The 26338-nt window shown below is 37.3% G+C and overlaps 6 protein-coding genes across 6 annotated transcripts in view; 1 reads left to right on the top strand and 5 right to left on the bottom strand.

Annotated features, from left to right (window-relative positions):
• Window positions 1-500: 500 nt before the first annotated feature.
• On the bottom strand, window positions 501-5009 carry LOC134741172 (monocarboxylate transporter 13-like). Its single transcript, XM_063673945.1, has 6 exons — window positions 4853-5009; window positions 4304-4423; window positions 3982-4206; window positions 2964-3710; window positions 1441-1641; window positions 501-760 (listed from the first exon to the last, which is right to left on the bottom strand). The coding sequence occupies exons 1-6, from the start codon at window positions 4998-5000 to the stop codon at window positions 591-593; spliced, it is 1611 nt and encodes a 536-aa protein (XP_063530015.1). The 5' UTR covers window positions 5001-5009; the 3' UTR covers window positions 501-590.
• Window positions 5010-7593: 2584 nt separating this feature from the next.
• On the bottom strand, window positions 7594-9313 carry LOC134740734 (trypsin delta-like). The gene is made up of 4 exons (XM_063673327.1): window positions 9085-9313; window positions 8697-8926; window positions 8161-8339; window positions 7594-7760 (listed from the first exon to the last, which is right to left on the bottom strand). Exons 1-4 carry the CDS (start codon window positions 9287-9289, stop codon window positions 7607-7609), a joined length of 768 nt encoding a protein of 255 aa, XP_063529397.1. The 5' UTR covers window positions 9290-9313; the 3' UTR covers window positions 7594-7606.
• A 3934-nt stretch (window positions 9314-13247) lies between these two features.
• Window positions 13248-14096, bottom strand: LOC134740925 (uncharacterized). The gene has a single exon (XM_063673581.1). It carries the CDS (start codon window positions 13977-13979, stop codon window positions 13248-13250), a length of 732 nt encoding a protein of 243 aa, XP_063529651.1. The 5' UTR covers window positions 13980-14096.
• Window positions 14097-15565: 1469 nt separating this feature from the next.
• On the bottom strand, window positions 15566-19181 carry LOC134741171 (trypsin alpha-3-like). Its single transcript, XM_063673944.1, has 4 exons — window positions 18907-19181; window positions 18074-18303; window positions 17182-17357; window positions 15566-15787 (listed from the first exon to the last, which is right to left on the bottom strand). Exons 1-4 carry the CDS (start codon window positions 19028-19030, stop codon window positions 15586-15588), a joined length of 732 nt encoding a protein of 243 aa, XP_063530014.1. The 5' UTR covers window positions 19031-19181; the 3' UTR covers window positions 15566-15585.
• A 622-nt stretch (window positions 19182-19803) lies between these two features.
• On the bottom strand, window positions 19804-21974 carry LOC134741170 (chymotrypsin-1-like). The gene is made up of 4 exons (XM_063673943.1): window positions 21551-21974; window positions 21243-21472; window positions 20681-20859; window positions 19804-19977 (listed from the first exon to the last, which is right to left on the bottom strand). The coding sequence occupies exons 1-4, from the start codon at window positions 21837-21839 to the stop codon at window positions 19833-19835; spliced, it is 843 nt and encodes a 280-aa protein (XP_063530013.1). The 5' UTR covers window positions 21840-21974; the 3' UTR covers window positions 19804-19832.
• Window positions 21975-24234: 2260 nt separating this feature from the next.
• Window positions 24235-26338, top strand: part of LOC134740741 (monocarboxylate transporter 12-like) — a 46383-nt gene continuing 44279 nt past the window's right edge. Inside the window, exon 1 of the mRNA XM_063673337.1 lies at window positions 24235-24638. The gene's annotated coding sequence lies outside the window, so the exon portion shown is untranslated. The remainder of the gene's footprint in view (window positions 24639-26338) is intronic.

The raw sequence follows: 26338 nt of genomic DNA, 5'->3' as shown, positions 1-26338 counted from the left end.
GCAAAAGCTAGTATGACATAAATTAGTGATAATAATACTGTGTTTTTTATGAACTTCCTTTATTTTTTTACATCACAACATAACAAGTCAGCAACAAAGAGCAAGTAAGGTTAAATTAAATAAATTATTATTGCACGTTTTCGTTAAATACTATATTTACATTATTTATCTTTCGTCATACCTACAATACAATATATACCATATACTAAACTATATCTTTGGAATGAGTTTAATGCTTCAGTCATCAAAACTTTTATCACATGCATTCGTTGCTAAGATAAGCAATATTTACATAATTACAATGTCTTAGCTATTTTCATCTTTGTAAAAGTATCATTATCTTTATTGTACAAGCACTAGAATAGAATATACCCTGCACGATGGCAAAGAGGCTGATTCTGATTTGACAATTTATTACGGTTTTGAACTAATTATCATATACCTTTACGATCGCTCGCGCTTATTAGTGAGCGCTGGGAAACGTGTCAAAGTCGTGTTATGATGCGACTGATAGGGCAAGATCAAAACAGTAGCAATTTCAAAACCACAATTCGCCTCAAGGATTGTGTGCGCACTCCGTTGGCAAGGCACTACATGTGGTCCAAAGGTAGATCCGTACGCGAGCGCGCCCGCGCAGGTTTCGTGCGCCGGCGTCGCTGCAACAATGGGATCACGAACAGCATTACCCCGCTAACGGACACGAAGGCTCCGGCGCCGATGAATGTGGGCATATATGAGCCTGTTGCTTGAACGAGCCATCCTGAAATACACAATAAATAAATTAATACACATTTCGTCGTTGCACAGGTGCTCTGAGTAATTAATATAGAGCTCTTAGAATATATTTTCCTGTCCATAAAAGAAAAAAACCGGACAAGTGCGAGTCGGACTCGCCCACCGAGGGTTCCGTACAAATTTAATGTTTAGTATTTGTTGTTATAGCGGCAAAAGAAATACATCATGTGTAAAATTTCAACTGTCTAGCTATCACGGTGCCTGGTGACAGACAGACAGACGGACAGTGGACTCTTAGTAATAGGGTCCTGTTTTTACCCTTTGGGTACGAAACCCTAAAAACCAGGGGTCGGAAACCGGTATTTGCTCCATACAAAAATACCGGTATTATTACGTTCTTTTTCGTTCTTTTGTTTATAATTTCATTTTTAATGGGACGTTTTAATAATGCAAAATTGTTTCCTAAATACATGATTCAGTCCTACGTAATGAGCATAAAATAATTCAAAATATTGGGCTATTTCGGGGTTTTTAAAAAATACCGGTTCCAAGCCCTGCTAAAAACATTAGTTGACAGAATAAAGTAAACGATTACATGTCTGTTTAACATTTTTATGTGTTTTGATTGAATCACTTTTAGGTACTAACGCCGCGTAATGCATCATCCCCAAAAAAAAATATTTCTACAACCACAACATAATTGACCTGCAAGAGGCGCCCCAAATAGTGACGCGATGCCTTGGAAAAACAGCAGGAGCCCAAAGGCATTAGTCAGTTTCTCCATCCCAAAAAGATCCACCAGTACCACCGAGGTCAATCCCACGTATGCTCCGGACGTGAAGCCGTACATCGCCGCATACAAAGCTAGACCCCAGAACTCAACGCACACTGCAGCTGTAGCCATACCTGCAATGAGGCGATATAATTATTAAGGCCCACTTGCACCATTCCACTATCCCGGGGTTAAACGGTTAAACCTGGAGTTACCATGGTTACCAGTACAGTTTGACACTTTTTACGTTAACGGTTTAACCGCTTAACCCCGGGTTAGTGGGATGGTGCAAGTGGGCCTTAGAGACATCGAAAAATGTTTGAGTCAGACTACAAAATTTTCATGCCAAATGCTATGTGAAGTATAGCGCTCCCTAGTATGGGATATGTAGATATACATTGTCACTGCCAAGTTAATGCGAACATAGCGTAGTCAAAGACTATAAGTGTAAGTCCCGGGACCCTTATTAGACGTTATAAACCAAAATAATTTACAAATACAGTACCATATTAGGAAAAAAATAAATTAAAAATTAAAATTGTTTATTTCAGACAGTGTCCATAAAAATGTTAGTTGTAGTACAAACTTAAAAGGCTATGTTAGTGTTACATGTTAATTATAAATAAAGATAAAAGCAAAAAAAAAACAACAAATAATTTAAATAAAAATAAAAATAAATGTTCCAAAAATAAGTGGCAAAGATAGGAAACATAAGCACTGACAAGCTTGTAGAAATTAAAAGTTTGATGTATAAATAAGTAGGAGAGCTTTAATTTGTTATTTAACATAAACATTATTTATTATAGCTACATTTGGTAATGTGTTGTGTGGGGTGATGGGGTCCCTTTGTTTGACATAATAGGGTATGCTCCTACTAGTCAAATCAGTTTCTTTTTTAGAACTGTCAAAACGATTTGCAAATAATATGGAATTTATATGAAACATTACAGAATGACGTCACGGTCAACTCACCTATTGATTAAATAGAGATTATTTTTAAAAATAACTGCAGCTGTCTATGTTTTTCTAATAATTAACTGGTGCTTTATTTCATGCATGGTGTTAAATAATTTATTTTAAATACAGTGTAATACCCTATTGTTGAAAGTCATAATGTAATGATCGTCAAATTATTATTAGTCATAATTCTGAAAACGTTAACTTTTCAGGATTTTTGTAAGGTGATCCTATATATAGCTTAGGTTAGTTTAGGTTTAATTATGGCAATCATGATAAGTTACGCGTTTCTGAGAAATTATGACCAACGAAAATGCGGACAAACAATACATTATGACTTAAAAGTTTATGGGAAACGATAGAGACCTATGTTGTGTTTAACGAACGAGATAGGTATAGAAAAATCCCGTTTGCGATGAAATTTATGACAAATTTTATGATCGTTATGTAATACATATTTACTAAACAAGGCACAAAAATAATTATGTTAACCACTTACTGAAGCCAGCTATGGTGAGGCACACGTTGTACACCATCAACCGATTCACCCAAGGTTTGTCGCTGATAAAGCCGAGAACTATCCTCCCCACTAAAGTAGCCGCCCCCATTATAGAAATTAAACGTTCCGGATTTTCGATGCCCAACTCAATGCTCATGGTCACAGTATAAACATAAGGTATATAAAATCCTATATTAGTCAAAATGTTTGATACAGAGAATAATACAAATATGGGGTCCACCAACAGAGATACATCGAGCATTTCCGATAAAGGCGACTTAGGCTCTTCGTCTTTGGTTATAGTCTGAATTCTCACTGGAGATGAAGCCCGGTATTTCGTGAGGCTCGTCATACTTCCTTGATATAATACATCAGGTCTGTGCATGATGCCGCTGCCACGTCTAGACCACGTCTGTGGCTTAGGCTCGTGAGATTTATTCAGGGCTGGCTGCGACAGAGTTAGTCTAGCCACATCGCCGTCTTCTGTACGTCCGTTTGCTCGAGCCATGTGCTCAGTACTTTGAGACTTATTCAGTACCGTTTTCTTTTGTTTTGTAAGCATCGGTTCGCTGACCGGTGTTTTTAGCATTTCGGGTACTGGTCGGAACAGAAAGCCTAATGGAATGCAGTTTAATATAAGGGCACCTATAATTACCAAGGCACCTCGCCAACCGTAGCTGGAGATTAGACCCTTTGTTAAATGAGGAAAAATAAACGTTCCAAGTCCTGAACCACACACTGCAATGCCTGAAATAGAAGAAACAAAAAAGAAATAGAAGAAAACGAAAAATACAGTAGAGTAGATACTGTATTTTTTAAATGTAAAGCAAATCATCTCAAGTAGCAAATGTATCTAGTCGAGTCTGATATGCCAAAATTAGCAGGTAAAATACATTTAAATAAACATTATCCCACGTTGACCACAGTTGATCATAGTTAATTTTTTCATTGTTATTGACATCTATACATATACAATTTATAGATTAAACATTATAGCTATATTTATAAGCAATTTAACCTGTAGCAAGACTCCTATACCGCTCGAACCAGACGGTGACGCTGACGATGGCGGGCAGGTAGATGAGGCCGCAGCCGAAGCCGGTGCCCACGCCGATGGTGAAGATGAGCGTCAGCACGTTGTCTGCGAAAGCCGACGCGATGATGCAGGCCGCGGCCAACAGGCCTCCGAGCACCGTCACCAATTGGCAGCCCCAACGGTTCACGAGCGAACTCGTTAACGGGCCTGCAATAGAACTCTGAATACACTAAGACTCCTATACTCAACATGTTATGAATATTGTGTAACATAATGTGGTCATAATAAATTTGTTGATACTTACCAGAACTGAGTGTGATCGCACACAGTATTGAGACGATCCACGCAGTCTTGCTTTCGCCCTCTTGGAAGTAGCCCAGGAACTCATAATATAAAACGCCGAACGAATAAGTCAGCCCGTCAACTGGAACATGTTCACATTTTAATTTTTCATAAGTAATTTAGGGGATGTGGTCCTCGTTCCGAATCGTACCTGTGCTATCACCTAAATTCTTCTCCACGCAAAATAAAAGTAATTTAATAAATTTAATTTAAGTATCCTACCTAATAAAATTTTAGTAAATAACAATGGGTAGGTAGGTACCTACCTAACCATTTAAACATATTTCAACTCATATAAAGAAAGTGACTTTTTCCTAGTATTTCCTTACTTGATCATCTTAATAGTGTGTCTATTACAACTTTAGCTATGTTAGTTTAGTGTACCTAATATAACTTTTATTCGTCCTGTAAGGCGCACGTTTACAGGGCAGGTTAAGAAAAAACATATCAACAGGACACAATTAATGTTACTTATGTAGTATTAGATAAACACCTGATCTCAAATACTCACTGACTATATGTATCATGAAGGAGGCGAAGACCACGATCCAGCCCCAGCCGCCGTCGGGCGGCGGCGGCGGGCTCTCCGAGCTCTCCCGCGACCACGTCGACGCGTGCGCACCCTTTCCGTTGGCACTTTCCATTTCCTCGTGAGACATCTTACTACAGTTTACTAACCACCACACTAACCAATATATTTTTTTCCGTTCTAGCCAGTTATATCTAAAATCAGTCACTTAATAAATGCAACAGGGACAAACGGTAACAATAGTTATAACTTGATGAATTGACCGGAAATTATATACATTATTACATTTATTACATATTTAAATAGTTCATCGTAAAGTCTATCTTTGGCTCCCTAATCTCCGACGCATGCAGCATTTTAGTTGTAGGTTCTGTTTTCATCTGTAAATGTACCTGTAATAATTATACCTACCAAAAATTAGGTATATGTTTTATCTCATCACTTGATTCACTTGAATTTTACACCAGTTAAACCTCTGGATAAAAATCGCCGAGAAAAGCCAAGGGCTAAGTTCGTCCGCCCTACCACAGCCTACCTAAGGGATTGCGTTTCTCCAACACTAATCCGCGCGTCGGGTGATACCTAATTGCGGCAAAAACACTTGTGAAGAGAATTGGACCCAGGACAGGACTAGATTCAAACAAAAGAAAAGGGAAAGTAAATTTACTAAGTATATATTTTGTACTAATTCCGTAAAGCCCAGCAAACGATTGCACTTTGATCAAAATCCGAGAATGAGAATTTATGTAATAATAAATTTATGTCAGTCGATAGTTAAACTTATTTCAGAGACAGCGTATACGACGTTTACGTGGCTTCAGACACTACCACGGAATAAGTAATAGTTTTTCGCACTTCACCAATGTCAGGTCATGGGTACTTGCTAGCGCTAAGAGTCGCGATAGCGCACTGGCTACCAACAGCATCGCGGCCTGACACCTTATCATGTAAAATGTTATCACTACAAGATCATGAAAAGTTAGATACCAATCACTGTTTCTCAAATATATATTTTATTAGCTTGAGAACTATTTTTTGATACATATTTATCCGTTTTCAATCTTGGGAAAAATTAAGATGATGTTGACTGAGTCTAAGTCATATATGAATGCGAATTTGGGTACTTTGCTAATATTGTGAGATAAATCAATATAATGTTCATGATATTTTTAAAAATTTAATCTCTACGTTTCTACGCTTCTGGTCCTTGAAGACGCTAATGAACGGCAACCTTGCACTCTCCCTAAAGCGCAAACTTGTCTACATGTGTACCCTGCCTATTCTCACCTATACGGCGCCCAAATATGGCCCCAAACTGAATCTGAAAAGTCCAGACGCAAGGACCAAATGGCGGGAAATAGGGGAGGCCTTTGCCCAGCGGTGGGACACTCTCATAGGCTAAAAAAATTTATTCCATTCAGTTTCCTTAAATGTACTTAGCCATACCCCGAAGTTAACGGAGGAGTTTAAAAAAAACACCGTGTATAAAATGTTTATGACTCAAATACGACATTTGTTTATAGAGTACCAACGTCATGGCCATAAGCGGGTCCATTGTTTTGAAAGACACAATGCACCCTTTGAATTAATTTTTACCTAACCGTCTTCTAAAGATCTTCATAATTTTCAAAGTATAAAGTATTTGATTCATCAAGGAAAAATATATTATTTTTTACAAATCATTCCTCATTTAAATGACGTATAGTCATAAACTTTCTTATCAGTGGAGACGGTTAAATGATGAATCGCTGCTTTGTACCGAGCTCAAACCGTGCCCCCTAGCCGCTTACATAAGACCTGGCGTTGATGCTTAGCTACATACGTTGAAAGCAGATGTCTTCTTGACACTAAATTAGGCAACTTTTTAGATATTACTACCACCACTACTTATGTAGCTTATAAAAAACCAGCCAATGGCGAGTCGGGCTCGCGCACGACCATTCCGCACCGCTCCGTACCATTACGCAAAAAACGGCAAAAAAAATCACGTTTGTTGTATGGAAGCCCCACTTCAATATTTATTTTATTCTGTTTTTAGTATTTGTTGTTATAGCGGCAACAGAAATACATGATCTGTGAAAATTTCAACTGTCTAGCTATCACAGTTCATGACGTGGTGACAGACGGACAGACAGACAGACAGCGGAGTCTTAGTAATAGGGTCCTGTTTTTACCCTTTGGGTACGGAACCCTAAAAGCACGAACATAGGTCTAAAACGCGCCATTAAAAGTTTGTTACTATTTTTTCACCAAAGCTATAAAACCTGAATATTGCATCTAAAAAAATCTTTAGTCCCCGGCAAGCTCGGCCGAATTTTACCTTCTCATACAAACGAAGTTTTGTTCTCATTTAAAAACTACGTGTTGGATTGTAATAAAATAATTCAATACCTAATAATAATATCCGCGATCCGGGGCACGCACCGCTCGGCTGACCGCTCAGTACTCAGCGAGCTACTTTCGGAGAAGAACCTGAACTCACTGCACCTTAAACAACCACCAAGGGTTGTGTTTTAAACTCGTATGTATTTTCGAAATTACTTACATACCATCCTACTTTAATTTTGAAATTTGAAAGTTTCGGGTAGGTACCTCTCAATCCAGGCAACCGAGACAATTTTGCTTCCCGGCAGTAGTAGGTATATAATTATACATACTGAATCATTATAAATCAGTACATGAATAATCCAAAGACGTATGTATGTATTAAATATTACGCTTTATTTACCTATGTTTTTAATATCTTCTAATTTTATATAAACAGTACTTTCTATGAGCTTCCTTTATTTTCTTCTTCATCCAAGGCAAGAAGTAATAAACATTTGTGTAAACGCCTGGCTTGTTCTTTTGGGCGCAACCGTCGCCATGCGAAACCAGCCCCACCACCTGCCTAAAATAAGAATAAATATACTTTCCTTGATTTATGTATTATGTTGATTTTTAACGGTTACAAAGTGTTACCGGGATGTTGCAAAGAAAATTAATACATTACATTTTTTAACTTTTTCTTAAAAATCATGATATAAAGTTCATCAATAATGCATGTAGGCATTGCCGAAATATTTTATAGTATTTTTTAAACAACTTGGGTACGGCAAGAGATCTTTCCATACAATTTGTGACCTTAAAACGCAAAATTGTGTTTAAAAAATTGTAGGTATATATAACTTTTTCACTCCCCTTTTCCCAGCACTTACACATTGTTTAAGCAACCTATGTGCAATTTATCAATATACTATCTAACATATAATTTTCTTAAAGAAATGCCATATTAGAGTTCATTTTCTTACCCATTCCATAAAATGGCTCCTCCAGAGTCGCCCTGACAAGTGTCCCGTTTGCCGTCGCCGTCTAAGCAAAACATATCCTCCGTCAACCGAGAGCCGTGGTGCTTCCGTCTACACTTATTTAATGACACATAGCGTAGTTGGGTCTCCATCAACCCCGAATTGGACATCGAACCACCGTACTGCAGAATCCCGTATATACAAAAAAAAATGCCTTTATTACTGAGTGAGTGTACAATCATTTACAACAGTCAAAATAAATGTATAGCTATATATATGTTTGTTTTACTGAATTATATAAACTAAATTTTGGTTTTATATGATATCACGCAACTCTTTTTGCCTCCTGGTAGTTTTATTTAACAGAAAGTAAAGGATTGTGCAAAACGTGTCGTTGCCATGGACGACCACGGTAAAGTGTAAAAGTATGTAATAGTAGGTATATAATTACTACGTATTATTTTCTTCATAAAAAATTTAAGCACGGAAAAAATTCAATAGCTAAACTGAATCTAAGGCAATAAATACCTATAACTTACCGACGTGAATCCCCAACCCGTTGCCTTAAAATTCCTTTCCCTTTCATTCATCCACTTGTTTGATTGCACGATCATAGCCCTTTGTGTTTTCTTATTGAATCTGATCGGACGTCTTGTAAATATCAATGCGATATCACAAGCAAAAGGAGCTTCCTTATCGTAATCTTCATGCTCGACAATATACCATATTTTATACGAAACAGCCCTCATGTCATATATATACTTAGCACCTGTAACCATTGTTTTTAGTATTTAAAGAAATATTATGCATATTCTAGTTTGACTTTACTTCTGTTTAGGTTTTACGATAAGATATAAATTTTAATTGAGATATATCAGTAGACTATTGGTTCAAAACATCTAGAAATAATTCTTATATAATTCTCACCGAAACGCACTTGTATATCCTTTACGTTTTTATTGTTGATGAAGCAGTGAGCAGCGGTCAAGATGGCCCAGCTGGACAGGACAGTGCCCCCACAGAGGGCCCCATAGTTAAACACCTGCACGGCGAACGGAAACTTCTCTATGGGAACTGAATGGCCTCCAACTATTTTACCCTCAAAGTTATAATACGTATTTCTTCTATCCATACTAGTAGGTATGTATATCTTATGTAAAACGGTAATCGTATAAACATAAACAAATGCACAAATTGGTAGGACGAGAAACGTGTTAATAATAATAATAATAATAATAATAATAAAATACTTTATTGTGCACTACAAAGAAAAATACATGTTACAAACAATGACAGGACATAAGTGAGTAGGTAACAACAGGCGGACTTATCGCTAAAAAGCGATCTCTTCCAGACAACCTTCAGATAGCGATTCAGTGGCTAGAAATAAGTTAATGGGCAGTGCAAAATAACAAAGGTGTAAAGTTTACAAATCAAATACCTAAGTATAAATAACAAACAATGAAAAATAAACTACATAAACTACATATATTATTTAAGCAACAATAATACACTACATAAACCTACACAAAATACATAAATACATAATGAGAATTCAAGCAAGAGAAGAATAACGACCAGGTAGCGTGAACAAAAAGAAAAATATATATGTGTAAGTGAAAGGACCAAGACTAAGAAAGAGATTTTAAATAGTGTTCTTTTAGAAGTTTTTTAAAAATGGGTAGGGATTGAGCACGTCTTATATCAATGGGCAAAGCATTCCACAATCTTACAGACTGGAAAGTGAAGGATTTGTTGTAGAACTTACTAGATGACCGAGGGGCAGCAAGAAGGCGATTCTGAGCACACCTAACAGACAAAAGAAAACTAAACCGTTTTTTAAGGTATTCAGGAGTATTTGGAATAAATAAAGTGCGATAGAGTAGAGACAGGATATGTGTATTACGTCGGAAACGAATCGGTAACCACCTGAGCTGTGACCGGAAGCTGGAGACATGATCAAATTTTCGTAGCCCGAAAATGAAGCGAATGCACACATTTTGAAGCCGTTCAATCTTGTTCAATTGCTCTTCGGTAAGATCGAGATAAGAGATGTCGGCATAGTCTAAAATGGGAAGAAGAAGGGATTGGGCCAGCGCGGTTTTAGTGGAAAGTGGTAAAAAGTTGCGGAGACGCCTAAGAGATCCCACAGCGGCAAAAATTTTACGACCGACTTCATTAAGTTGCGGACCCCAGGAAAGAGTACGATCCATAATCACGCCCAGATTCTTTACTTGGGCCGAGTACGGGATCTGGACCCCATCGAATAAAATAGGAGGCAGACTCTCAAAATTCACCTTAGCTATGTTCTTGGGGCTACCAATAATAATAGCTTGGGTCTTCGTAGGATTAACTCTAATTCCATAGCAAGAACTCCAGTGCAAAATGCGCTCTAAATCAGAGTTGGTGGTAAGAATCAGAGAAGGTAGATCCGCAATTGGGCACTGAGAGTAAATTTGGAGGTCGTCGGCATACAAATGATAAGAAGAAAGGAGATTAAGAGAAATAGAATTGATGAAGATGGAAAAGAGAAGGGGAGACAACACGCCACCCTGCGGGACGCCAGCTAGCGTGTTGCACCACGATGAACGAACGTCGTCTATTTTAATACGTTGCCGACGACCTTCCAAGTAACTGCGAAACCACCTAATCGCATCAGGAGATATATTGAGAGTACCTAGCACCCCTAACAGTATATCGAAGTCTACAGTATTAAATGCGTTAGTGAAATCGAGCAATGTCAGTATTGTTAGCTTTCCGTTATCCATTCCTAAACGGATGTCGTCTGTAATTTTAACTAGAGCGGTGACCGTGCTGCAACCAGATCGGAAACCAGACTGAAATGGATTAAGGAGAGAGTTTCTATTTAAAAACGAAGTAAGTTGATAGTGCACTAGACGCTCTAAGACTTTGGAAAGAAATGGTAAGATAGAAATAGGCCTAAAGTCAGGGAAGGAAGACGGATTTGATTTTTTAGGAATCGGAATTACATCAGCATCTTTCCAAATTTTAGGAAAAGAAGAAGAAGAGATGGAAGAGTTAAAGATGCTAGTTATGATAGGGACAAGAAGGTCGAGAAGCGGAATGATCATGTGACGGCCCACACAGTCGACACCAACGGCATTCGAAGAAATGTACCGGATATTCTTCTCGACATCGCTGTTAGTGACTGGCGTAAAAGAAAAGGGGGAAAAGCTTGGAGTTGGAGAAGAAGAAAGACGAGTAAGAGTTTCAGCCTTAACTGGACCGCTGAAAAGAGCAGGAGAAGAAAAGTGCAAATTTAGGAGGTTGATATCTAAATCATTAGGGATTGAAGTACTGCTTGATTTACCAACTCCATAGGACTTGAGAAATTTCCAAATTTTAGCTGGCTCACCCTTTTCCACTGACTCATGAATATGGTGCCGCTGTGCGTCACGGCACACCGTGCTGCAGCGATTACGTAAAGCGTGGTATTTAGCTTTGTTCTTGTCCGTGGGTTTCAGTTTAAACTTGCACTTAGCTAAATTCTTCTTCGCGATTAGAGCCCTAATGTCATCGGACAGCCAGGGAGCTGGCAGATGTTTAATTTTGATAGGTCGAATTGGAGCATGGACATCGTAAAGTTGAATGAGGAGGGAATTAAAGATCGCCACTTTGTCATCTACAGAGCCAGCATCAGCGATCACGCTCCAATCAATTTTACAGGCATCTTCACGAAGCTTGACGGAATCAAGCCGACTAAAATTGCGCTGGAGAACAATTTTTGGTTTGGGTTTAGGGGGACGAATTTTGTAAGAAAGGAAAAGTAGGTCGTGATAGGAAAAGGCTAAAGCAGAGTGTTGACTGTACTTTGCAACAAGCGAAGGAGACGATACAAAAGTGAGGTCGAGAAGTGAAGAAGTACAGTTTGGAAAGTGGTGTGTGGCATCGGACGGTAAAATAGCAAGGTTACAAGCTTCCACGAGAGATTTCAATGACCTTGAACGGAAATCATTTTTTAAAAGACAAGTGTTAAAATCTCCCATGATTATATGATGATTATAAGACGGAATGAGATCTTCGAGTACCTTTTCAAAGGAAGAGAAATAGTCAATATGTAGAGAGGGTGAGTAAAAAACTCCAAGAAGAATTTTAGCGTGAGAGATATTTAATTCGATGAAAAGGAATTCAGCGGCGTTTAGGCAAGGGGTTGAGGCAGTGATGATAGAGTACGCAATATGAGACCGAAGGTAGATGGCCACGCCACCTCCACCTTTACCAATGCGATCGTTTCGAATTATATGAAACCCTGGCAAAGAATAAGAGGTCGAAGGCAAACAAGGTTTAAACCAAGATTCTGAGACAAGGATAGCATGAATTCCGGAGAGATCAAAGGTGGTTAAAAAGTCGTTATAATGAGCGGGAATGCTTTGCGCATTAATATGTATGATGTTCAGATTCTTAGGGACATCTGCTAATTGGGTATTAAGAACGTCACGGAGAGGGGGTGGGAGACTATAAAAACTACTATCGTCATTATCCGTTGAGAAAGATGTAAAGTGGTCCGAAGATAAATCGCTTTCGCTTACCGATGTCATAAACTATAAAATAAAATATAAATTATAATAAAGATAAAAATATAATATGTATGTATATTTATAATATATAAGCTAAATAATTTTAATTATAGCTGGCACAAACCAATGAGGTTACGCCAAACTCGCTATCCACCAGCAGTTCATACACTTATAATAAAAAAAGAAATACAATATTAAAAGGAAAACATTAAAAGTAGGACAGATTACAGCTCAAGTAGCATTAAAACAGTGGAAACATAGATTAGCAGATAGTAATTTTACACAACGTGAAACAGAACGCGTCACCAGAACGGCAACAAGAAAAAAAAAAAAAAAGTTAGACAGCTGTCAATGTCAAGTCGCTCCGCACACGTCAGACCACAAATTCATAATATAAAATATGTGTAAAATTCACGAATGACCCACATTAAAAATCAAAAATACGTAAATAAAACAATAATTACTAAGTGGGTGGAAAAACAATTGATGGCGAGATATAATCCTGCCGAGACAAGAGTTAGAGAGCGGTTATGAGTCTTTAACAAGTACAGGCTAAACGCGCGATCTTGGATTCCTCTTGGCCCTCGCTGCGGGTGGTTGGACTGCTCCGATGGCAGCAGTAGGAGCCACCTCGGCGCGGTCCGATGTCGCCGCCGGGAACTGCTCCACATCCGCCACAGTGGTAACGCAGCATCGCTTACCCGCGGCATCAAGGACGAACACGTTGCCGTCGCGGGTCCAACAACTCCGTATTCCTAGGCGCTCACGGGCAGCCATAAAGACAGCATGACGCGGCGCCGTGAGGAACTCGGACACTGTGACACCGGTCCCCTTGAGGCACTTCTTACCGAACCAGACAGAATTCCGCACAGAAACATCGGTGAATTTCATTAGGATGCATCTCGATCTGTTATTGTGTGGCCTACCAACTCGATGACAGCGCCTCACATCATCCACCGATAGCTTGCTCTCGAGATGCCTATTCAGAAGCTCCACAGCACTTGCCGGAGAATCACCCTCAGACTCAGGCACGCCATGCAACAGCAACATTTTCCGCCGTGAACGCATCTCTTGCTGATCCAGTTGCTGTCCAAGGAAATTTACTTGCTTCTGCAAAGCATCTAGCGAACCCAGAATGAACCTTCTGAAAGCGCTGAAGTCGGCTGACACTGAAGCCACGGTGGGACTAGAAGGAGCTGCCTTATCAATTTCGCTCTGGAAGGCTGCCATCTGTTTCTTAAAGTCTTCAGCCATCTCTGACATTGATTGTTTAATAGACTCCATTGTTACAGTTTGAGGTTATGTGTTTTTGAAAGAAGTGACTGAGTTTTGCTTTACTTTTATTGAATGGAAATAATGAAGAACTGCTGGTAGGTGAGATATATTACTTAGTCATTAAAAACCAATAGATTTTTAACCAAATAGAGGCTTTAAATTATTAAAAATAAATTAAATACACAGAGGTGATGTTTATGCTTTTTCTGCACCTACCCACATTATATATAGTAGTTTATTATATATAGTGTTTTATGTCGTTTCATTACCTTTTTCAGACGGAGAATTAAGGTAATTAAATTAAAAGCGTAATTACTCCCAAAGTTCATAAACTTTAATCGCATGGTACAAAACGATCAAACACGATTTCCGTATTCGCAGAAGAAACATGAAAACCTGAGAGTTAGAATGAAATAATGCTTTTCACGAAAATACAAGACCTAGTCCAAATATCCTTATTGATAGATGTCAAAAAGTTAAAATTATTTTTCAGTAACGGTTTTACAAATATATAGCGTGTACATTTTATGTACAAATACATACAAAAAATATAAAAAAATATGGCGAAATTTACCTAAACTCATTTTTTTTCCTTCTGTTGGCCATCATCTCTTTATTAAGAGAGTGACGGGGGACCATTCGACTAATTTCAGTAACCTGCGCTCTCCAACTCAGTGCTGTCTAAAAGAACACCCATCTTTAATACTTTGACTGAACCTTATTGGAGTGCCGTCAAAACTTACTGGTGTTACTGCGGCCAAGTCTATTCTTGCAAGCTGTCTGGAACTACCGATAACAATCGCCTGGCACTTTGAAGGATTTACAAAAAGGCCAAACTTTTTGGACCACTGCTGAATATGTAAATGGTCCAGGTTAAGTTTGTCAATGCAAATCTGAAGGTCAGTCACGGAACACTGGTCGTAGAGTTGCAGGGCAGGCAAATTTGGCATGAAGGTAAAAAGTTTTAAGCCCTGTAGAATAATATAGATGGTCCTGAACTGTTTAAATTTTGAAATTAAGTCCTCTGAATAAGGGACGGAAAATAACTCAGTCCCAATCCAACACTCGTTCGAAAATGAGTAAATATTGCTCTTTAAAAAATACGACGACAAATAAACGCATTGGACTTATAGTAATGTACCTACCGGCAAACATGGTATGGACTGCCCCAAGTAGGTTCGACCGTGTGTTCTTAGGTACCTCCAGAAAGTAGGTATGTTCATAGCCGTCGTGTAAGGCATTCCAACGTATGTACATACATATACAGCCGCATCATTATCGAATCGCACCAAAATCATGGTATGCTTCAAAATTTGGCTTGGCACCGACTTCAAAGATATCAGATACAAAAATAAGCCTTGTAAAAAGACAAGGCTTATTTTTGTATGGTTTTTCATAAAAAAATAAACCCTTATGAAAAGACACTCCTCAGTTGGTAACGCATATACTTAAAAAAGGATATTTTACTTTATCCTTTTTGAAGTCGGTTTTCTTTTTTTTGTAAAAAGTTTTTTTGCTTCTTCCGTACCATCGCGAATCCTATATATGTAGGCATATAAAGATGTTGGTCGGTTTTTTTTTAAACTAGGTTTTTAGAGAATTATTTATTTTAAGTTTATTTTATGTTACACCTTCGAATAGTTGTGTTTTCCGTCCCGACTCTAATCCCATCGGTAATCGATCTGTTGCAAAACTCATTTTGAAATTCAAACAGTTTCTTCTTTACCCAGCTTCTGAGGTGCCAAACGTTGGCATACACGCTGGGCTTGTTTTTTTGAGCGCAGCCATCACCGTGCGATACAATTCCTACTACCATCCTAAAAAAAACGTATGTACCCATAATATACATAATATATAGTTAAAAGGTTCTTCTTATTCATTGATAACGATATCGCAACTCTACCAGCCCCGATCTTGTTTAAACTATGGCTTACTAGATTTGTCATCTGTAGGCCGAGCACATGATTGACGCGACAGTATATCGCCGCGAGATAAGACTACCCGTCTTTTACTAACTGTATGAATTAAAGGGGGACGGGTAGTCTATGTCGCGGCGATATACTCTCGCGCCAATCATGTGCTAGCCCGGCTGCATTGTCGTGTCATAACAGTTGATTATTACACGGATTTAACCTTAAAATATTCACTTTCTGAAGAATGGCGCCTATCAATGGATTAATGTGAAATTACAATTGTGACTTAATTTCCACACTGTATTCCTGCTAGCAGTGCTAGCTGATACGTGATAAATAGTGGCTAGGCGGAACAGACTTTAGGTTACTTTTCGCTCATGTCGTCGCAGACATGGACATTTTTAGATTATTTTAATCCGGGTCACTCACGTATTATTAAGTCGAATAGCTCGACATGTTTCGGTCCAATTTACGAGGACCGTCTTCACGGAGACACGACACGTCTTCACTGGTCGAGCCCTCGTGTTGGTATGTTCGTGTAGCCCTCGACCAGTGAAGACGTGTCGTGTCTCCGTGAAGACGGTCCTCGTAAATTGGACCGAAACATGTCGAGCTATTCGACTTAATAATACGTGAGTGACCCGGTTTAAAATAATCTAATATGTTTGAATCTCACGGGAGTTTTATAGTTAAAATGGACATTTTTGGTATCAGTGCATTCAGTGTGATGTCCTGAACACAAAAATATGAGATGACAAGCGCGAAAGTGGTGGGGGTAGTTGCTGTGACGTCAAAAAGTCGGCAGTACAAAGTTTTTTACTTTTTTTTTAAATCATACCACGTGGGGTATCAAATGAAAGGGCTTTGTGAGTAGATCACAAATATATAACATACTGTAACATTTTCACTACTTCGTCTAACAAATTATTAGAAAACGTTCAAAAATTTCACAATCCATAGTTGACTTTGAACTGCTCTAAATTGAAAATGACTGAATGGATCATTCCAAAATATATACCAAGTGACTTTTGGGGCCCAATTCAACTCGAGATATTCAAATAGAGAATGCAGCAATATGACATGACGTTATTATATTAATGGTCTCTCGTCTTTCAAGATTTAACTTTATCAAACAACTAGCTACAAAGTAGCTATAATGGGCTACATAAATGGGCCATATAAAATAGCCATCATCATTTGTCATTTTTTCGAGTAATACTTGGAAAGGCACATTTAGTTGATATCTATACCTATAAAGAAAAACCTAAATGTATAATTAAGATATAAAAAAACTTTACCCATTCCATTCCACGCCGCCGCCAGAGTCCCCTTTGCATGTGTCATACTTTCCGCTTCCATACAAGCAGAACATGTCCTCGGACATAGTAAGGTTGTGTAATTGGCTGCATTTGTCTAATGGCACGTAATGCAGGCTGGTCGTCATCAAGCCGTGGCTGGAGAGCGGACCATTGTACTGCAAAATAAACATCTATATAGATAATGCCTATGCATTTGAGGAAAAACAATAATGTCGACGTCCGTATGCTCGTAACTGTCCCAGAGCATATCGTTAGGTGCCAACCAAAACTCACAAATTGCTAAAGCAAAAATCAACCTTATTCGGGTGTTAATATGGTTCACTATAGCTATTAACTTGTAACCTGTAACCTGGCGACATCATCTTTAGGCTTTGAACGAACTGCGATTATTTTTTTGCGGTTTCAGAACCGTAAAAAGTGTAACGTACGGCATGCTTTATAAGCGCACGCACTTAAACGACTGAAACCGCAAGAAATTAGACTGAAACCGCAAGAAAAAAACCGCAGTGCGTTCTAAGCCTTAAACTTACGTCATTAGCAATAGGGGTGACAACAAAGTGTCACCTATTAAGCATTAGCATGTCGATGACGTTTCCCTTTTACCTTATGTAGGTATAGGAATAGGATGCGAATGTTTAATGTAAAATACAATCAGTAATTTTATTGGAACAAATCTCTAAATAAGACGAGGAATATACCTTATGCAAACCGGACACTATCAGTAAGTTAAGTATTCAAAATACATAATTACAAACTTTACAAAAAGAGAGCAAACAGTAGAAATATGTAATAATTTGTAAATTTATTGTAAGGCGGCGTTTACTTTTGGCGCGTTGTTGTGTCTGCTACTCATCTATGATAATGTACTTACTTTTACCCAGCCCCATCCCGTAGCTGAAAAGTGGGTTGCGCCCTGCACCATCCATTTGTCTGAGTTTGCAAGAACTGCCTTTTTTGACTTAACGGAGAATTTGATAGGTTCTTTCACAAATATAAGTGCGATGTCGCACGAAAAAGGCATGACCTTATTATAGTCTTCATGTATGATCAAATACCATATATTATACACTTCAGCATTCGAGTCATATGTATATCTGGCTCCTGAAATAATGCAGATATATAGTAGTCGGTAGAGTTGATAAAACTATTTTATTCGTTCAGAATTGGCATGTATTTCAATTCTAGACACATCTGGGGTGAATGTACTTTAATTTACTTATTTTTAATAACTTAAGTGTTTTATTTAAACAGAACTTGATATACATGGCGTCCCAAGACTATGCGACATGAAGGGAAAGTACCTTAAATATCGTAGATAGGATATTTTGCTGATGGAAGACTGTTATTTTTTTAAAGTTAGTAATACTGCATTCAAAGATCTTCTAAAAATTACTTGCTTCGTCTGAGAACCGAACCGACTTAAATGTGAAAAAAAAACACCCGTATTTTTATGATGCCAATCGAAAGAATAGACATAAAAAATCCTCTTAAGTAACATAGTACCTTAAAAGAAAGAAATCTACGATATTTAAGGTACAGACAACTACAAAGAGATGTATCCACTTTTTCACCTGCACTGTAATAAAGTGAAAAAGTGGATACATCTCTATGTTGTTGACTGTACTTTCCCTTCATGTCGCAGTCTTGGGACGCCCTGTATTTGAGTTCGAAAAGGCTCAATAATTTAGAATTTTCAGGTCATACCCACGTGAATTTCCATATCGTCTATGTCCTGGTTAAAATCGAAACAATGCGCCGCAGTCATGATTGCCCAGCTCGATAGGATGGTGCCAGCACACAGCGAACCTCCGTTCAGCAACTGAGCCATATGAGGGAACTTCTCTATAGGGACCGCCTTGCCTCCCACAATTTTACCCTCAATTGTCAATGTGTGTACATGTGTGTGTCTATGTCTATGACATAATGTTTGTGTAAACAGAACTAAGAATAAAAATCCGAAACACGTGTATGGCAATTGGTATAACATGTTTTAAGATTGTTCACGGATACTGCATTATTAAATGAAAACTGTAGCGGTAGCGGTGCAGCGGCAGCTAATTAACTTTTTTATTGTAGGTATAATGAATTTATGACCTGGTACGTAATCAAAATTGTGAATGCACGTTCAAATTAAAACAATTGAGCTTGGCTTGGCTGGCTGTAACTAACTGACGTATGCGTCAAAATTATAATTAAAAATAGAGCGAGCTTTACATACAAAACTTTTACTTGCTCTATTAAGATGAAAGCGTAATAACTTCGATTGTATGATGGTGGCTAGGTTCATGTCGTCATCGTTCATGTTCATGTCTTTAGATGTTTTTTTTTGTTACAATTAGTTTTAGTTTTTAATTTTTATGCTGTACTTTACGTTACTACTATTTTAGTTTTTTTTTAGTTTTCCTAAAATTATTTCTTATACCTGACCTACCTTCCGATTGAATAAAAATAGAAGCCACTTACATATTATATATTGCTTTTATCCTATTTATTCGATCGGCACTTTCGTCACCTTTGAAAGACATAAAAAATTACAAAACTAAAGTAAAATTCCACTAGGTACTTATCACTGGAGAAATAAAACTGTGTATATGTAAAAAAAACTTATTCTTATTATTTTTAAGTAGGACCTAACCAAATGCCTGAAATCGACAATATTTTTGGAATAGTTCTTCTGTAGTGTTCGTTATCCAGCCCGTGTAGTAGTAGACGTTGGAATAAACGCCGGGATACTTCAAGCAGCCTTTGCCGTGCGACACGATGCCCACAATCATACTGGAACCATAAGCGATCATTATTCTACTTTTTTCACATAGCCGTGAATATCGTGATTTATCAAAAGTCAACATTTAAGTATACTTCTACTTTTTTTAATTGTAAAACCTGACAAAACGTCAATATCGCACATTTTGACAAAAGTATCGCTTCTTTTCAGGCGGCAAAAATTTGTTTTCATTACCACTAACTTCACCATTCTTGTTAAACAAGAAGTGTCGATGTCGTCGCTAAATCATGATGTAACACATTCTTCTTGACACGGCATTTTCTTGACGTAATATGAAAACTGAGGAAAGCATGGTAATTTTATGGTCGGTCGATAAAGAGGGTACATCTACATTATTAACGGCCGATATAGCCAGCCGACGTTTGACCTTGCCATGCTTGTACTAATGAGCATCAAATACTTAATATTATGTTATTATCAGAAGAAAAATGCAATACCGATTGACGCTCCAAGCTCCATTGACGTTCAAAAAAATAACAAAGTAATACTTAGTTATTTTTCAGGTAATTGACAAAAACCGATGACAGTCATCCTAGGATTCAAAGAGTTTTGATGTTGAATCGAAATTTGAATGTTGGTTGATGATTAAAAGTATATTTCATGTTTTTGTTTTTTAAAGGACTGATCACGGACATGTCTTGGATACTGAGAAATGAATAATAAAATAAATAATTGCTGTAAAGTAGACCTCACTTATTCCACAAGATGGCCCCTCCTGAGTCTCCTTTACATGTATCACTAGTCCCATTCCCGTAAAGGCAGAACATGTCATGGCTGAATATCACTCCTTCGTATTCTTTCAAGCATTCTTTACGTGTAATAAAACGTAATTTTGCTTCCATAAGACCTCTAAAAGATAGTTCACCATCTTCCTGAACAGAATAAAAATATACTTGTAGTTTTGTTAAATACAAATCGAGTTTGTACACGGAGCTACTTATTTTATTTCTTTCATAAAAAACGGGAAATTTGAAAAACTGTTAAGACAAACGAAAGTTTGATTCCTTACTGATTTTGGGGCCTTTTTTGATAACGGAAGTCTACACTACGCAAGACTACATTACGTAAACATGTGGGATAAAATGAATGAATTTAGCGTTATAAAAACCCTACATAACTAACCATTTTGCTCAATACAGATTAAGCACAAAAACAACTAGGCTAAGTTAATCACATGCATTTTATGATCAGTAGGTATGCGAAAGGTTAATTCAGTTTCGAAACTTAGTTGTTTGATGTAAACATAAGCAAATACCAAAGTTTGTCCCCATCCAGTCGCTATGAACGTAGTCCCAGTTTCTCTCATCCACCGATCAGTATTGACGAGATTCGCGGGCTGCACGTGGCGATCAAACACGAACATGTCTTCTATGAAAATGATGGCTATGTCATCGGAGAATATCGCTGAAGTATTATAATCCGGATGGATCCTAAAATCCCAGACATTCTGTTGTTGCCTATGGTGATCAAAGATGTAACGCGATGCTAAAAAATTATACTTAAAATTTAGGAACTGTGACTTAGCTATCTCTTTCTACGTGATATTACAAGCAGGTATACTACCTGCCAGTATCGTCATATCTCCAATGTTTTTGTTAAAGTCGAAACAGTGTCCTGCTGTTAACACTGTTTTCTTAGTTAAAATGCTTGCCGCACACATGGCTCCGCTGTTCAAGAACTGAACATTCCAAGGGTATGATTCCAAACCCGCAGGTTTGCCACCAGCTATTAATAATGCAGCTTTTAATAAATCTATTTTTGTTTCTCCCAAGTCTTTTATATGGCAGACAACGGCACTAATTTGGAAAATAAATGTGATTTTATTTAAAAAATCTAAAGTTCTATAAGGCATGTTCTCGTAAAAGCGTCGATACAGGAGCGTTCTACTTCGATAACTGGAGATTTTATAGTCGAGTAAAATCAGTGAAGTGGCAAAATTAAACTACAATCATTTTCTAATTATGCAACAAAAATCACACGACGTATGAACTAACACACTAACTACTAACAATCAATACTTTATCGAACCAACTTCCTTTCTAGATAACTGGTTTTGAGAAAAAATGGTACCATTTACCTACTTTTTTCGAAAAACCATCAACTTTTGGGTTATTTAGACTCAGAATCACAAGTGCTATTGAATGAAACAAAGAAAAAAAGTGTCCCAAGTTTATCATACAAATCTTGGGTGTGAGTTTTGTAACGGTCCATACAAAATGTATGTGAAAATGCGTTACAAAACTGACATTTTTTTGAGGACATATTTTTCTTTCTTTTTAAATCGATAGTCCTCGTGATTCTGAGTAGAAATAAACCAAAAGTTGAAGGATTTTCGAAAAAAGTAAATGATACACTTTTAAGTGAAATGAAAATGCCCATAAATGCGCAATAAAAAGTTGGTACGAAAAATTTAGTTAAGGTGTTTTGGGGTAACTTCGAAAGCGGGTTAATTTTGAAAATCGCTTATATCTACTAAATTATAAGCACTTTCTACTGTAGCAACAGTATATAAACAAGATGCCTTGCGGGCCAATTCGAACAATAATCTAAATATCAACTAGATATCCACTAGATATGAAACAGAAACGATAACGAGATATTTAAGAAAGTCATGTCAAATTTGACATTTCCGCGATTCCGAATGTCCTCTTGAACGATCTCTTTAAGATTTGCTTAAGATATTACTTAGACATCAAATGGATATTTAATGGATATCCCAAAACGTCACAATAATTGAAGCGTGAAATGACAATTGGTTTCTGGAATCGAACTGCAAAAGATAACTAGTTGAGAACTAAACTATAACGTATCTATTAGATCTCGTATTGTTCTCGTATCTAGTAATTATCACGTTGTTCGAATTGACCGGTTGATATATGGTTTTAAACGTTGCAGTAGCATAAGTATTGGCAAAGTATGAAGTTCTTCTAGTTTATTTTATTTTTATTTTATTGCACAAAAGAAAAACTTAGTGTACAAAAGGCGAACTTAATGCCATAAGGCATTCTCTACCAGTTAACCTTCGGGAAAAGCAGAGAAACTACCTCGATGGAAATGGGTGCCTTTTATCCCTTGGTTAACAATCTACTATAGGGTATTTGAATACTAGTCGAAATGAGTTTCCTATTTCAGAATCAAATGTTTTATTCGCGATAAACTTAAAACTAAAATTACATACAAAAGTATAACTAAAGCTATAGGAATTTATAAAATACGTAGGAGTAGAAGTTTACCACGAAATGGCCTCGCCTCAGCATAATGCTGACCCGAAGGTCAGCGCTGATCTTTCGGCGGGACCATTTCGAACTGTCAAAACGATTTTTCTACTATGAAATTTATAATATATGAAACACTAGCATGTGACGTCACAATCAAATTCCTACTCTTTATAGTTTTACACAGGTTTTAAAATAGAAATTGTGTCTTAAAATAACTGCTGTCTACATTTCTCTATTAATCTTTTGGTGCATTATTTCATGCATGGTGTAAAATAATTTATTTTAAATACTGTCAAGTACCCTATTGACACACGTAATGTTACCAGGTAGGTAACTTTAAGCTCTTGAATATTTATTTCTTCAAGTAAACGTCAATTTGACACTGACAGATCATAATGTCCTGATCAAGTTTATAACCTGTTTTGGACTTCCGGTTCGAGCGCCATCTTGGTAGTTAGCCTCGTGATTAATTCCTTTATTTATAGCTCATTAATATTGTTTAAAGTGTAATATCGATAGATTATTATACAGTAAACTAATGTGGTAGTGTGCAGTAAATGGAGTAATTTAATCTTGAAGCGCGTTTAACCACCATTTTGGAGTCAACGGCCTGTAGTCCACCTGCTTCTTGTAAAGTCCAGCTATCGGATTTAAAGCTCCTAAGACCTTGATACTGGCGAAATAGTCCCACTGGACTGAAGCCATAATTTTAAAAGAATGGCTGCCGGCCTAGCCAAGGTAACAATCGCTATCGCTACGATAACGAAACGCTTTGTGTCTCTATTACTCTTCCATATCAGTGCGACAGTGACAGTTGCGTTTCGATCGATTGGCATGTTGGCTACGCGGCCTGTAAAGAAAAAATCATCGTCAACGCCGTCAACGAAATTAAACATTTAATATAACCCAAACTCGCCGAGCCACCAAATCATACTAATAATGGCCAAAATGTGAATCGAGTACAAACTGCAGTGTAAATGTTACTCCTGTCCCGTCTGTTGTATGACTTGACTTGTGAAGGGGAAATGAGACGGATGATTTTATTGTAAAAGCGTAAGTGAGTACGAATGGAGCAAGAACCCGCCCGCCCTCGCTCAGTCGACCACCGCCGGCCGCCGACAGCGCCGCGCGTGGCTTACCCGCGCACTAAACATAACCTAAAACAAACAACTTACCTTCCATCAAAGAACCCTTTACCCTTTAGGGTAGTTTTAACTCGTTTCCAATATCCATACCACAAGCAATGCCACAATATATAATGACAAAGGGAATAAAGTAAAGAGGCACTTTATTTTAAAATAATTTACATTTTGGACGTGTCAGGTTGCGAGCCAAATCAAAACAAATGTGTATATCGATTCAATGATTACAGCTGTTAAAAAGTGAGAGTAACAAGATTGTTAAATGGTTCGTTTGTTAAACCTGAATGAAATGTAAGTATTTTTTATTACATTAGATTGCTGTTTTTGTTTAGTACTTACATTTACCTAGGCTTTAACTTTTTGAAGTTTAGTTCGGCGTATTTTAAATATACATATGTCGTAGTAACGTAAATAATTATATTTTATTATAAATTTTAAAATAAAGTATGGTTTATTTGTATAAGCATTATTGTTGGTAAATAATAGTGCTTATACAAATAAACCAGCCTTTTATTTTATTACTTATAGTCACGCATTTAGCTTTCTGGCAATCTCTGCTTGTAAATAGTTTAGGTTCCTAAATAATTTCATATTCACCACTTAAAAGATGCTGGTTCGCTTACAATTTCAATTGCCACATAAACAAAGGAATTTATAATACGAACATTATTTATAGTATTTAGTCAATTCCGCGCAGTTCTCGACGCGAGCTTTATTTTCATATTCACGTCCGCGTTAGCATGATTGTGCGTTTATTTTGATATGATGTGAATTAAGACTTACGCCAAAGCTCTTAAGACAATGTAGAAAGATATATAGTTGCTTGAGTGTTTGTCATTGTTTCCATTGCGGTGCGGCTCGCACTGCAGACTGCAGCGCACGTGACGTAGCTGTAACGGGCTTCACACGTGTGCATTGTGTTTTTCTATGTTACGATCGTGGAACTGGTGGATAATCATTTTCAAACATTCTATATTCGAAACTATTTTTACAGTATATACATATGGTGCTACTTTCCCGTACTAGTGCGGGAATAACCACTTTCCATGCATATGTCGACAATATATCCCCGTTGTACGATATACGTGCGAATAGGTAATTCGCAACTCGTGTCGTTTTAAAACACTCCCTTTAGTCTTGTTTTTATTTATCACCATGCACTCGTTGTGAATTTCCTACTTTCTGCACTTTTTCAAATATAAACCTAGCTATATTTGAAATACCTACCTACCTACGTACGAGTAGTAGGTACTAGAAGTCGTTGTTAACTTTTAACGTTAGATGAAAATAGGTAAATATATGTGTGAAGATCTCGTGCTCTATCATAATAAATAAATAACGCATAATAGATATCTCTAAGTACTGTGTTTAAATATTAAGTTTATTTTCGGTTCATTTCTTAAAGGTTTATAGCACACGTGATAAATATTGTACCAACATTTTGCCATAACCTTTTCGCGATACAGAAAAACTAAAATAAAACCTGAACGAAGGAAATATCAGCCGCATGATCCGCATGTTACCTTTCCACCCCATCGACCTTGCTTCCACGGGCAGACCCGAATGGATGTAATTAGCTAATTACCTTACCTATAAAAATGTTCCAATGTATTTAAATATCGCATACTAAGAATGTTATCACTATCAGTGCCTCATATAAAAAATTGTTAAAACTAAAATTACAGAATTTAAGACGAAAATTTATTCTGATAGGTAGCTTGAAACTATTTTATTATTTTTAGTTACTTGATATACTCGTTAGGTACGTAAAAACTTAAACAAGATGTAGAAAAAAATACTGGCTATATACTCATAAAGTATATTGCAAGATTAAGGGCAGCTCCACTGAAACAAATCAAATTACCTGATGGAACAACTCCCAGTGAGTTTTGTTACTTTAACACACTTGGGCCATGAGCCTGTGAAATGTGTATTTTTTCTATGAGATGTTGTTTATATTACTATATAATCTATGTAGATTATTAACCGCA

Source organism: Cydia strobilella, chromosome 4, assembly GCF_947568885.1.
Source record: "Cydia strobilella chromosome 4, ilCydStro3.1, whole genome shotgun sequence".
In the NCBI taxonomy this organism is placed as follows: Eukaryota; Metazoa; Arthropoda; class Insecta; order Lepidoptera; family Tortricidae; genus Cydia; species Cydia strobilella.
This window is presented reverse-complemented; position numbering and strand designations above follow the sequence as displayed.

Coding starts and splice junctions, on each gene's coding strand:
- LOC134741172 (XM_063673945.1), bottom strand. CDS start 5,000: ATGTCTCACGAGGAAATGGAAAGTGCCAACGGAAAGGGTGCGCACGCG. Junction 4,424..4,852: donor CTTCATGATACATATAGTCA/GTGAGTATTTGA, acceptor AACATGTTCCAG/TTGACGGGCTGACTTATTCG. Junction 761..1,440: donor ATTTGGGGCGCCTCTTGCAG/GTCAATTATGTT, acceptor TGTGTATTTCAG/GATGGCTCGTTCAAGCAACA.
- LOC134740734 (XM_063673327.1), bottom strand. CDS start 9,289: ATGGATAGAAGAAATACGTATTATAACTTTGAGGGTAAAATAGTTGGA. Junction 8,340..8,696: donor CGGGTTGGGGATTCACGTCG/GTAAGTTATAGG, acceptor GGGATTCTGCAG/TACGGTGGTTCGATGTCCAA. Junction 7,761..8,160: donor GGAGCCATTTTATGGAATGG/GTAAGAAAATGA, acceptor TTCTTATTTTAG/GCAGGTGGTGGGGCTGGTTT.
- LOC134740925 (XM_063673581.1), bottom strand. CDS start 13,979: ATGGAGTCTATTAAACAATCAATGTCAGAGATGGCTGAAGACTTTAAG.
- LOC134741171 (XM_063673944.1), bottom strand. CDS start 19,030: ATGGCTCAGTTGCTGAACGGAGGTTCGCTGTGTGCTGGCACCATCCTA. Junction 17,358..18,073: donor CGGGATGGGGCTGGGTAAAA/GTAAGTACATTA, acceptor TTTATTTTGCAG/TACAATGGTCCGCTCTCCAG. Junction 15,788..17,181: donor GGCGGCGTGGAATGGAATGG/GTAAAGTTTTTT, acceptor CGTTTTTTTTAG/GATGGTAGTAGGAATTGTAT.
- LOC134741170 (XM_063673943.1), bottom strand. CDS start 21,839: ATGCCTTATAGAACTTTAGATTTTTTAAATAAAATCACATTTATTTTC. Junction 21,473..21,550: donor AGATATGACGATACTGGCAG/GTAGTATACCTG, acceptor ATAATTTTTTAG/CATCGCGTTACATCTTTGAT. Junction 20,860..21,242: donor CTGGATGGGGACAAACTTTG/GTATTTGCTTAT, acceptor TATTCTGTTCAG/GAAGATGGTGAACTATCTTT.